The sequence below is a fragment of the Protobothrops mucrosquamatus genome, unplaced genomic scaffold (assembly GCF_001527695.2).
Source record: "Protobothrops mucrosquamatus isolate PMUCROS unplaced genomic scaffold, P.Mucros_1.0 scaffold2660, whole genome shotgun sequence".
Lineage (NCBI taxonomy): Eukaryota > Metazoa > Chordata > Lepidosauria > Squamata > Viperidae > Protobothrops > Protobothrops mucrosquamatus.
This window is the reverse complement of record NW_015388709.1, coordinates 39,432-52,705: the sequence shown is the minus strand read 5'-3', so window position 1 is coordinate 52,705 and position 13,274 is coordinate 39,432. Positions and strand designations below refer to the sequence as shown.

General features: G+C 35.3%; 1 protein-coding gene across 1 annotated transcript in view; it reads left to right on the top strand.

The window, feature by feature from the left end:
- ZC3H14 (zinc finger CCCH-type containing 14) overlaps positions 1-13,274 on the top strand; it is a 37,381-nt gene that overhangs the window by 4,432 nt on the left and 19,675 nt on the right. Inside the window, exons 2-6 of the mRNA XM_015825485.1 lie at positions 2,839-2,881; positions 4,775-4,889; positions 5,967-6,007; positions 6,282-6,477; positions 9,754-10,174. Coding sequence (XP_015680971.1) covers positions 2,839-2,881; positions 4,775-4,889; positions 5,967-6,007; positions 6,282-6,477; positions 9,754-10,174 — 816 coding nt within the window. The remainder of the gene's footprint in view (positions 1-2,838; positions 2,882-4,774; positions 4,890-5,966; positions 6,008-6,281; positions 6,478-9,753; positions 10,175-13,274) is intronic.

Genomic DNA, 13,274 nt, shown 5'->3' with positions numbered 1-13,274 from the left:
TGTAGCATAAATGCTATGCTTCTGCTCCAGTATGCTCTGGCAATTGAATCTGAAGTGCCGGACAACCATAATAGAGAGCTAGATCATATAATTTTGTTTGATTTATTGGTTTATTTAAAATATTTGTATGGCTGCCCATATTATATAAAATAACTCTAGGCAGCTAACAACAAACAAATACAAAAACTTAACAATACTCTCATACCATCAATCACCGTAACAGTTCCATCATAAAACTGCACATTCTGACCTCATTTCACCTCCTGGTGAAATGAGCAGCATCTAAGGAAAAAATTAGGTTTTAACAGTCTTCCATTGTTAATCTAGTGAATAGCATACAAATCAGAACACAGGTAGTCCTTGATTTACTTCCACAACTGAGCCCAAAATTTCTGTTGCTAAACAAGATAGTTGCTAAGTGATTGACACCCAATTTTATGACCTTTATTGCCACCGCTGTTAAACGAATCATGTGGTTGTTAAGTGGACCTGGCTTCCTTCATCGATTTGCTTGTTGGAAGCCAGCTCGGAAGATTGCAAATAGTGATCACACCATCCCGGGACAGCACAACTGCCATAAATACATGCCAGTTGCCAAGTACCTGAATTTTGATCATGTGACCATGGGGATGCTGCAGTGGTCATAAGTGTGAAAACCACTTGTCACTTTTTTCAGTAACTTTAAAGAGTCACTAAATGAATGATTGGAAGTCAAGTACTGTACAGTACAGTACAGTACTGTATTGTATTGTAACATTGAAAGTGTAACCCTGGGTAATTTCTCAAGCATTTAATTTAAGTAGGTGTATAGAGTATCCTGTTTTAGGATATTTTTGTCAGGAAAAATATATAACAGTGAGATACTTTGCATGATTTATTTATTCAATTTCATAGCCACCCATCTCAATCCAACTGACACTGATTACTTGAAAGAAAGCCTACATGCAGTCAGTTGAGATTTACTTTTATGTAAGATTTGCAAGGAGCACGACCCACTTCTTATTTTTTAAATCATATAATCCTATGCTGGAGTTGTGTTTTCAGAACAGTTTAAAATATATAAAATATATATTTTATAGTTTAAAATATATAAAATATGTTTTATTTCTCCTTGGAATATGGTCTAAATATGTGGATTATATAGATTATATGCTATTAGTATTGCAGATTTATGTCTACATAAAGCAAATTTGGGGTTGTCTTCTATATGACCAAAGATCCTAGGCAAGACCTACAGAATGGGTAATAATAATAATGCATTTGTGTGCATATTTACTTGCTAGTTAATCCTATTGGACAAAGACTGCTGTGTAAATATTCAGAATTTCTAGAAGGGCACATGATATTGCTCTTATTAACCTTGATTTTAGTAGTGCTTTTGGCTCTGTATTAGAAGACAAGAGGAAATATAGGTTAGCACCCTTTCTATTTACCATCACGACCCAGTTGGGGCTTCAGTGAGGGATAGTGCAAAGAAAGTAAATGAAAAGCAAACATATGTGCAGTTGTCATTAAGATGCTCCATCTTAGTTTAAACTGTGGTCTGAGTTTGAAAACATAATGCTAAATCTAATTATGCTGTGTCTCAGTACAGGAATAAGCAATTTCCCTTGCTTATTCCCCTGGGTTGAAAGTAATAACTCAATTTTCTAACCTGCTGACAGGCCACAGAAGGCTTTCTGAAGATGTGATGATATCACTTGAAGGAGTAGAGCTGGAAAGTTATGCTTTTTATATGTGTGGTCAATTTTAGATTTAGGGATGGGTCTGAGAATCTTCTGCCTTGTAAAAAGTCTTGCATTTCCATTACCATTTCCCCCCCCCCACACAGAAATTCAGCAGTGTGAACTCAACATATTTTAAGGGTTTCAAATGCAATTCTAGGGAGGGGTAGTTGGGGAGGCCTGCATACTATGACCCACTGTGGGTAAGTTGTATACAGTTTCTGTGTATGATGCATATAGAGTTGTTAGGCACCAAGTTAAGGCAGAATTATATTTAACCAAAATGAACAATCCTACATTGCAGAATCTGTAAGAGATATTGAGCAATTCAAGGATGAGATCTACATTTTCATTTAGTCATTGGAGTTTTATTTAGGATATTATTTATTTATGTTCCTTGTTGATAATTATATATCATCACTAATCAAGGAGGGTCTCACTCAGCTGGTGGAGCTCTTCAAAACTCAGACGTTTTGCAATCTCTCTTGGTATTGGTCTGTTTACTCTGGGACTTGTCCATCAGCTGCTTATATCATAAGCTTTATCTCATTTGCAAAACCTTTAGCTTGTAGATAACAAGTAATTATATTATCTCCTTTGGTAGCTGAGAATCAACTGTTTTTAATTTTTCCTTCTTACCCCATTTCTATGTATTTCTTATAGTTCATGTTTTAAAGCCTAATTATGTAATTTGACTATTTTATAATTGGTTTTAATTTTGATATAAAACAGACACATCTCCCTAAATTTTTCCTAACTTTAAGGATACTCAGCTGAAATATACTGTATCTCCAAAATATTGTATCTGGTTATCATATGCAATATAGCAGTCTATGAACATACGACTCCGTTAAAGCTGTTTATTATTATCTTTCTCTGCTTTTATAATTTATTATAGTTTAGATCATTATTTTCAGGGTATGTACAGCCCTATCACATGTACTAATATAATACTTTATTAAGTTTTTAAAAATGTTTTTCTATTCATGTGTAATAATCCCTTGAAAAAATATTTAACTTTTCATTTTTGAGATTTTTGAAACAACTTCAGAATATTTATGATTTGAAAGTAAGCGTTCTTTGTTTTTTTCCCCTTTTTGTCCTGTTCATATAGAGTGCTATAAAGGGAAAGTTACAGGAACTAGGAGCTTACGTTGGTAAGTTTGATAGAAATTTTACCTGTAAAAATAGAAAATATACAAAATATTGTATTGATATGTAGGCCGTTTAGTTATTTGCCCAATTTGTATCATTTTCCTCTTCCATAAATCTGTTTTCTAGGACAGCTAGCAAATAATTATAAAAATAGAAAATAAAATCATATAAACTATGTTAGTAGAATGTTAGGCATTGAGATACTAACATTAGCAGTTTTAAAAAGCATAGGAAAACAAAAAATGAAAAGCATTCCATAGTTGGAAAAACTACCATTAAAAAGGTGTGACACTTGAGAAAGGCTTCAGATAATGATCTTGTTTGAGAGACAGATTGATGTGGAAAAAAATGGTCCAACTGTTATTTGAAGAGCAGTTTTTTAATAATTTTGTTTAAGTTTACAATACAATAGTAAAATACTAATAAAAACTAATAACAATATAAAAAATGAGAAAAGTGCAGATAGGAAAAAGAAAATAAAAACAAGAGAAAAGATATATAAAAACTGACTCCCCTCTCCCTCCAGATAAGTTTAAACAGCTCCAGTAACTTAATAGCTCCTCTATTTCAATAAAAAAGATAATCTCTTCCATATCTCACATCTTACCAATAATCATATAAAAAAATTCATTGCTCAATCCTAATCAGCCACAGTCTATTAAGAGCTATCAAAATTAATAACACATATGTTTTGATCTTGATCAAATGATGAAAACTGTCTTGAATACCTTTGGGTCAATATAAAAGGAGGGGGGGAAATGACATTGCCATAGGTGTATACTATAGGCCGCCCAACCAAACAGAGGAAATAGATGAACTTTTTTCTAATCAGCTAACTAAGGTATGTAGGAAGCACATCACAATAGTAATGGGGGACTTTAATTACTCTGACATCCACTGGGAGACAAACTCTGCACCAATTGGAAGATCAAACAGATTCCTGACAAACCTAGCAGACAACTTTGTCTCCCAAAAAGTAGAGAAGGGAACTAGGGGATTAGCCATATTGGATCTAATTCTCACTAACAGAGATGAAATGATAGAAGGTGTTGAAGCCACAGGAACCTTGGGAGGAAGTGAGATAATAAAAGCCCAGTCTAGCACAATACCAACAAAGAAGAAAAATAACAGCTCTCAAAAGAAACCAGCATGGCTACATAAAGAACTCTCTGATAAATTGAAAGATAAAAAGGACAAGTATAAAAAGTGGAAAGAGGGGCACATAACTAAGGCAGAATATCAGCAAATAGCCCGAGCCTGCAAAGATGAAGTGAGGAAAGCTAAGGCTCAAAATGAACTAAGGCTTGCGACCATAGTCAAAAATAACAAAAAAAAGCTTCTTTCAACATGTAAAAAACAAGAAAAAAGTGAAGGAAATGATTGGTCCATTAGTGGGTGAAAGTGGCAAGAAGGTGACAAGCAACAGGGAGAAAGCAGAACTATTTAATTCGTTTTTTGCATCTGTCTTTACACAAAGGGAAAAAACAGTCCAACCTATCAAAAACAGTGCCATAAATCCAGTGTCCATTTGAAAGCGACAAACTGCGGCTTAGGCAGGGTGATTTTATCCAGACTCTCCGAGCCGTAAAAACTGGAGACAGCCTGTGGGTAATCCTATCCTTCTTGATCCGGACAGACTTCCAAGGAACTGATCCATTCATCAGCTCCTTTTCTCACCTTGGCCATCAGCTCTGCTGTTATGGAGTTGTCTCCAATTCATCATTGTTTCCTGAAAGTTCTTCCTGATCTTTGTGCATCACATTCATAGACTTAGAATGAAGGCAGGAAAATAGTTTGATTAACCTATTGGGAGACTAAGTGTTGTAAAGTAGATAAAACTATAGTTGCTGCTTTAACATTTAATTTTTAGATTTATTCTTTATGCTTTAAATCAGATGAAGAACTGCCGGATTATATTATGGTCATGGTGGCCAATAAGAAGAGCCAGGAACAGATGACAGAGGATCTTTCCCTTTTTCTAGGAACCAACACTGTGAGATTTACTGTATGGTATGTATCTTCCATCTGTTCCATGTACCGATATATGTCCTCATTATAAGGCATGCATATAATACAGCACTACAGCATTGCAAAAAAAATAATCCTTAAAAATGAAAAGCCTTGTGGAGAAGGGAAGGGGGACATTTTTCCTACTTTTTTTCCTCCGTAGGTCATTTTTTCCTGTTGTTCTGCTGTAAAGAATTGAAAAGTGGAAACATGTTGATTATAAAATGTTTTCTTCTAGAAAGAGAAAATCTTTACGTTAAGAATTCTTACATTGAAATACTTTATTCTTCTCAGATTATCTTTGAAAACTGTACACCAATTTTTTTTTCTGAACAGGGATATTATAATTTGCATGCTCAAGAGAAAAATGATACTTGCAAAAACAAGATAAACATCTCCCCCAGGGGCCATACAATTTTTACTAGAGAAGATACAGGTTTCTACCTTTTTAATAGTGTACTCGCTTTATTTCTGTGCAATTATAAATATTTTCTGTTTCCCACACCTGTCCATTGCAATGGACAGCAATCTACTTATTTTCATGGGTTAGAAAAATAAATGTTATCAAGGTAGGCAGAGGAAGTATAATGATTTTAGAGTTTAAAAATCAAAGCTTAAACAGACTTTCTTCCGATAAGTCTGTTTTAAGATGCACAGAACAACACAAGATTATTGAAAGGAAGTATTAGATACTAATTTAAATTATCTTTAGAAAGCCCTTTTACACTGCCTTTCAAAACTTTATTTAAAACAAGAAGTGTGCATGTTTTGAGCAGCTGGAAACCATGTTTCATCTTTGTGTGATACACTTGGATCCACATTCCAGAAAGTAGACAGGATTAGGATAAAAAAAGTAAGGTCAGAATAAACTTAGTTTTGATTTCATATAAACTTAAAATACCTTGCAATGTAATTACAAATAATATGATGAGTCATTTTCCCACTTTATAATAAAAAATACAGTTTGGTGACAGCTTCTCTGGGTTGCATTCAGGGCCTTTAGCAACTGCATGTAACTCTGGGGTCTTGAGTTGATTTATTGTAATTTAAAATTTACTAAAATATTTTCTTATTTTTCAGGCTTCATGGGGTCTTAGATAAACTTCGGTCTGTAACTACAGGTAAGTAAAGGCTACATGACATCTTTGAGATAACTCTTGAGAAGAGAACCTGTGTGCACATGCTTTCATATAAATTTTTGGCATTCCTTAAAAATATTCATTTATTTAGACAAGGTAGCAATAAAAAGTGTTATATGAAGTTGAAAAATTGTTTCTTGTACAATATGAATAAGGAGGTATATTTTTATTGAATCCACGGTGGAAGGCAATTTACAGTTCTGTATAAATACCACCCTTACTTTTGAAATGAAAAAAAAAATATTTCTTTTCCCAGAGCCCGCAAACCTAAAATCTTCTGAATCTAACATTTTTGAGAGCAGTCTCTCTTCTGGCAAAAGTGCATCAGATGGGAATGAGGAGAGGACTGGAGAAGAAATCCTACAGCCTCTTGCAGTCTCAAGTTCTCGACCTGAAAGGATTGACTTCCGAATTTCTACAAGTTCTCAGGAACAGAGAGCTGCTGCTCTTCGGTAAGATTCTCACTGAATTATTAGGAGGTAATGATACATTGCAGAAGAACAGTATTATACATCGCAATATTTCTGTTTGAGATCTCGGCTACATGATAAAATTACTGAGTAGTCTTCAGAATAGCTGCTGTTACCTGATTCCTTCAAGTATAATGCCCCCAGATAACTAAAGCTTTGTGCTGGTGTTTTCTCTTCTCCTCTTGTGTATTTTTCTGTCCTTATTTAGTGACAAACATTGTTTTTCATTGCGACCAATCCAGAAAACAATGATTCATGCGTACAATAACTTGTATATGCTTCAGGACTGCAAACATATTTTGAAATTAAATTTACCATCTTGAATGCAGACAGATGGCTTTCTTTGAAATTAGAAATAAAAGGGAATCAAAAGACCTGAGATGCAAGAGAAGGAACACAGGACATAACAGCATATGAATAATCCATAAATCATTGTTGGCTGTTTGGCTTAAAATGAGGTGCACATCTGCATTATGGGGATATTGGTCTATGACAGTGGTGGCGAACCTATGGCACGGGTGCCAGAGGCGGCACTCAGAGCCCTCTCTGTGGGCATGCGCGTCGTCGCCCCAGTCCTAGGCCTTCAGCTGGGTTTTATAAAACCTTTTCACTTTAGGCCTCTGCTGCTGTGTGCAAAAAAAAAAAAAAAAGGTTCAGTCAATTTCAACTTCTCGTGGGAAAAAAAAAGATCTTGCAAAGTTGGAATTGATTGATTGAACTTTTTAGTCCCACCCAGTCTGCCGTTACCACTGCAGCCACGCCCATGCAATGGGCCACGCCCATGCAATGGGCCACACCCACCCGGCACTTGACGATGCATAAGTGGGTTTTGGGTTGTAGTTTGGGCACTCAGTCTCTAAAAGGTTCGCCATCACTGGTCTGTGATAAAGTACTGATGGAAGGATTACTGAAATAATGTAAGGTGCTGAAATTCAATGTAAACTTATCTTTAAGACTGGATTTCTTAAAAGGAGCAGTCGCCACATTTGACGGTTTGAGAATTCAAAAGGCTTGAGTGACAATTTGGGCGCCCAAAAAAAAAAAAAAGGCAGGGAGAATCATTCTGATTGATGAAATTGCTCCTGAGCAGCATCTCTGCTTTTTCAGATAGTTCATTTTTATTCCCCAGCTTACCTGTATCTCTTTCTGGCTAAATGAACACATTAATGAACAAAGCACTGTGTTAAAGCCTCTATGGCTTTTTTTAAAAGAAAGCCAATAAAATCCATTTACGTGTGTGTGTGTGTTTGTGTTGATGTGTGTTGTATTTATGAATGTTTCCCCCTCCCCAAATAATTACCTGGAAAGGGGTGTTAAATTCACTGAAAATAATGGAAGATACAAGGTAAATGGATAAAAATGCAGATGGATAAATAAAAGCCTTTGAAAATAAGCTTGAAGATTACCTGTTATTTGGTAATGGATGTTATTGTAATGGATGACATTTTTATTTAACACATTTCTTTTATTATTTTTTATTTCTTTCCTGCTCAATTATCTCTATTCCTCAACTTTATCAAGTTTTGTTCCCCCCCTTCTCTTTCCAGTTCAGGTATTACTTATTAAATTATTTGTTTTATTGGGAATTAATATTAACTAGTTGTTAGTCATTTAATATGATTTTTTTGCCCTTGGCCCTGTTCAGTTCTTTTTGAGATTGTGCTTTCTCATAGGTATATATACACAAATGTATATATTAGCATATATGTATGTAAATACTTCATATAAACACCTTCATTTGGAAATGGATTTCAGCTAAAAACCTTAATGTAACAAAGAGAAGAACCTGATCATAACAGTCCTGTAGTGACTGCCTCAGACAGTGACTGTTCATACTTACAACAGTGATAAAAAATAATTTTGTGACCTGCATACAGGATAGTTGCAGCATGGCTCTCAGTCATGTGTTTGCTATTACAGTCAGTATTCTGTGTAAATTCATAAGCACAGTCGTGGTCACGTGATTTTTATGCTTCAGTTAATAATCGAGTTGCCAATTGTCATCACTAAACAATGACTACCAGTATTTATTTCTATGCAGTCTTCCTTTTGGGTCGATTGAAATTACCTTAAATTCGGGATCATCTGTCTTTCATATTGGTACAGTACTAAATGTAATGCCAGGAAATCTAATCAGCATTATACAGCTACTTACGTTAAGCACAGAAGGTTATCTTGAAAGCCCTAAAAATCTGGTGGGATTTGAATGTATTGACTGTGTGGGAATTTCTTTAAATTTCTTTTATCAGGTTATCAATATGAAGCAGTCTGTTCTGCTAAAATTATACCATATAGTAGAATTTCTAGATCATGCTGGTGTGATTATAAAGAATTGGTATCAGTTGCCTAAACTTTATGCTTAAGGCTATGCTTAATAGAAAATGTTGTACGAAATTGAGAAAATCACTCAGTAATTTTTCATAATGAATTCTATTACTGATTTATTATCCATATGTTCTAAGGCACATAAATTGATACAACATAAAATATCGATTTGCCAGATATCAGAACCCACTGGAAAACTAATAGGTGTGTTTCATTGGATCTGTCTGAAAATTCAATCTAATGTTTTGAAAATCCTACAGTGAAGATTAAATATGCTTAACCCTGTTCAGCATTTATTAGGAATGCTATGAATGGTTCTCCTCAAAATTTATTTTCATCTTTACAAAAGTTGTTATGGATAGAAGATACAGCAGGACAGCTGTCTTTCCTGTATTTCTCCTTAAAATTACATACATATTCATAAAGTCTGTATGTATGTATACTCCCGGTGTGAAATTTGTTTTTTGTTTGCCTTGTTTTCCCCCTCACCTACTTACCCCAGCTTATTTTCCTTTTTAACTCTGCTACTTGTTTAGTTTGTGCTTTTACCTTTTTTTTTCCAATTAAAAGAGATATAAAAATATGTTTGGCCTGGCAAGTTCCAGGGAAGCACCAGAAAATACTATGTTAGTCATTGCATCTTTAGAATAAATTAAGCCCAGTAAAACCTGCCTCTGTAAATACCATAGTTGTGAGAGCAGTTGGAAATAATTGAAAAATGGGGAATCCCCCTAATGTCAAGTCAAATAAATGCCATTTGCAGATGAGATTGTTGCCCTTTTACTCCTTATCAATAGCTAAGATGAACAAATGATGTACAGAATTTGTAAATTATACTTGTGCATATTTTACTATTGGCTTTCTCATTATTCTTATTGCAAAGCTGTTTCTTAAAAGATGAGAGACAAAGTTAATCTCCCTCTTTCTCCACAGGCAAGCCAGTCATGATGGGTCACCATCCCTGTTAATGTCAACGGTAAAACCTTTACGGGAGCTATCCCCCTTGGAAGCTGTGATTGACATTAAGCCTGAGCCAGATGATCTCATTGATGAAGATCTGAATTTTATACAGGAGAATCGGTTACCTCGGAAGAAGCCTCTGGTTACAGTAACATATGGCTCTTCGCGCCCAACGGCTGAAATCTACCGTCCACCCGCTAGTCGAAATACCGAAGGGAGTGTTCACTTGCAGAGGTTGCCACAATCAAGCAACCTGCAGACTGGCAAGCAGCTTAATATACAGGGTGATAGGTCACAGGAAACCATCCAGCTCTGTGATCCAGATGCATTTGACAGCTTGGCCGAGAGTTACCAGCCCCCTTCAAAAGGGAATGCTGATAAAATTAGCAGTGAGGTAAGTATGTGAGTCCAAGCTATGCCAGTATTTAACATGTACTCAACAAACAGAGATCTCCATGGATACCTGAGGTCTCCTGTTCTAAACATAGTGATGTTGGTCAAAAATATCTCATGACTGGCATGTAAACTTTGTGGCATTCAAGCTCTAGATGCTTTATGGATTAGAGGTGAAAAGTGTCTGTGGATATGTGTTTTGGGTCTAAAAGGGCAAATAGATGTTGTAATTTTATTCTTCTGGTCATTGGCTTGGTTGGACCAATGCTTTTACAACTCCAGCATGACAAACTCTGCTGATTGACTAATACTAAATCAAATAGTTTCATACATTCTGCCATTAGGAAATGCTTTCCATGAACTCTCCTATAAAATCTTGGAGTACAGGTAGTCAAGAGTGGACAATTCTTAGCCAGTGTGATATATATAATTAGAGTTTTAGACTCTTGTTGGGACATCTGAGTTTAGTTCTCTCTCTCTCTCTCTTTGTCTCTCTCTCTCTCTTTTTTTTTTTACTATTTTTGTGCACTGCTGCATTCCGCTACTCCTGTCAGTGGTTCAGTTGTCTACATAGCCAAGAAGCCTTATGAATCACTGTTTCTCAGCCTACCTCACAGGGTTGTTGTGAGGATAAAATGGAATCATGCACATCACATTGATGCTTTAGATGGGAAGTATAATACATATAAAAATAGGCATAGCTGCGACTCCTAATTGAATGGAAAATGTGCTACTGAACATAGCCAGCTAGGTATGTGAAAAATAGTCCAGACAACTCAGGAAACCATTCTTTCTTCAAGCCACATTCATCTGACAGTTCCAGAAGTATCCCAGCAATTTTCTAAAGAGTTCTGATCCTAAATCAGATAGCTTGGGAGGGACAGAGGAAAAGGGGATGCTAGCTTAATCTCAGATGGCCAGGGTTCAAAGCCTGAGGATGCCACCAAGAAGGCTTTTCTTTACAATCTCAGAAGGTGCGTGGTGGTAGTGGTATGTAGATTTTCTTCTGATGGTTTTAATAATAACAAATGGCTAATAATAAATGGCTTTATCATAGCCTCAGAAACAGACTAAAAGTAAGTGGAAACTGTAATTTAACTCCTGTGACCAGTCCCAACATTCTGGGCTAGTTGAAGTGTCAAAACAATTACAGTAACACAAACTGGGATATAACTAAAGCACGCATCACCACCTCAAGAAAAGGTGTAGTTGGTATTCTAGTGTTGACAGTCCACAAATTTCATTGGTTATTGATCTATTCCAGCTTAAGTTCAAGGCCTTAGCCTAAATAGCATGGTCCTGTCTTTTCTTAGAGGCTATTCCTCTATGTTAAGACTGAATTTGTCTATATATTTATTTATATTGTATATTTATTTGTTTATATGTGCAATTGCTATTTAACTTCTAAGGCATTTCCATTCACAGAGGTGCAATTGTTAAACTGGAATTAATACGAGGAAGGTGCATCAGCTTTGGGTTTGCTTCATTTCATGGGTATTTTTAGTTAGGGTCTCCTAGTTGATCCTTGTGTTTGCTACTGTCTACTGTGTATTTTCTGGTTGCTAATTGTTGTCATTTACAGTCTGTACTTTGCCTTATTTTTCTGTCATATATTTTCATCTTTGTACATCAGTTTGAAACACTGAGAAACAAATCTGATCATTAATAAACAATATTCATCTCTTGACCCCCTTGCCTCTCCCTTTCTAATGTTTCTTGCTCTATCAAATTTAGATTGTAAGCCTCTTGGGCCTTTTATAAAATTCATCCAGCACATAGTGTCATGTTCTCAAATGTTCCCATTTGGGTAGTCCATGATGGGACTGTAAGTAAATAGTACAAGTCCCCTCCCCACAAAATTTAAGCGACTAAATCATGTGAGAGTGATTCTTTTTATTTTTCTCCTTTAAAATCCTGTCGGGTTTTGCTAATCTTTTAAAGTACTTTTAAGTATGTGGGGTCTTTCAGAGGTTGTATGAAGGAAGGTCATGTGGCCTACAGTATCCCCAAACGCTGCATTGCTAACACCTGTCCTATATGGAGATCCTCAAAACATTTGATGACACTGTAGTCTTCACATAAAGGAAAAAATTGGTACTGCTGATTTATTTGGAAAGGAACTGCTTTGTGAGTCTACTATGTGATCTCTCAGATTGTCAGGTTTCATTTGTTATAGGTGGGGTAATATGTTTTTTAGGAATCAAATTTCATTGTTGGAGGAATGGGATTCTAGCACAAAATTCAGACAGCAGCACTTTGTTCATGAAATTCCTGTATTTTTTCCAAAACAAATTCCTTTAACAGCTATTTACCAAAGGGAGCTAACCTCATATTGTTTGGTCTGTCAGGATGGTAATTGTTGCTGCCTTTCCTTTGTTAAGAATATACTGTTACTGAAGACTTCTGTACCTGCTTGATGTATGACCAGATATCATCATGTTCTCAAGTTTTTCATGAGGCATTGATAATGGACAAAGGATTGGAATATCAATAGAGCTTCTTAAGATAACACATTTCACATTTCTAATCCTTTGGTTTATATATACACATACGTACGTACATTTATGTATGTGTGTGTGTATATAAATATTTCAAATATGCTCAAGACTTTCTGTATATTATGTGGGATTCTGATCTAAAAGCTTGCTAGCTAAGCTGCATTTTGTAATTTATACACATACAATCTTTTGTTGGCTCTCGTCTTTCCTAATTTTTATCTTTCCTCCTCTCCACTGTAACTTGTTCAGACAGATAATAAATCATCCGCAAAGATTTCTGGGAATTTTGGAACCCTATATAAAATTTAAATCTGTTCAATGTTATCTTATTGTCATTGTAGATATTTTGAGTATTTGCATTTTTAAAGATTTGGTGTGAGTTATTTTTACAATGGAATTTACTCTTTTATAAACAAAACAAAACTTTTGTGATTTGTGTTTCAGTCTGCATACATGTATGTTACATCCTTCCCAGCATTGTGCACACATAATACAGTACTTGATTTTAAGGAATACTGATTGTGATTAGTTTGAATGAGAAAGACTCATTCAAATTCTTGTTCAAATTCTGTTCTACAAAATATAGTGAGCAATCTTAACTTG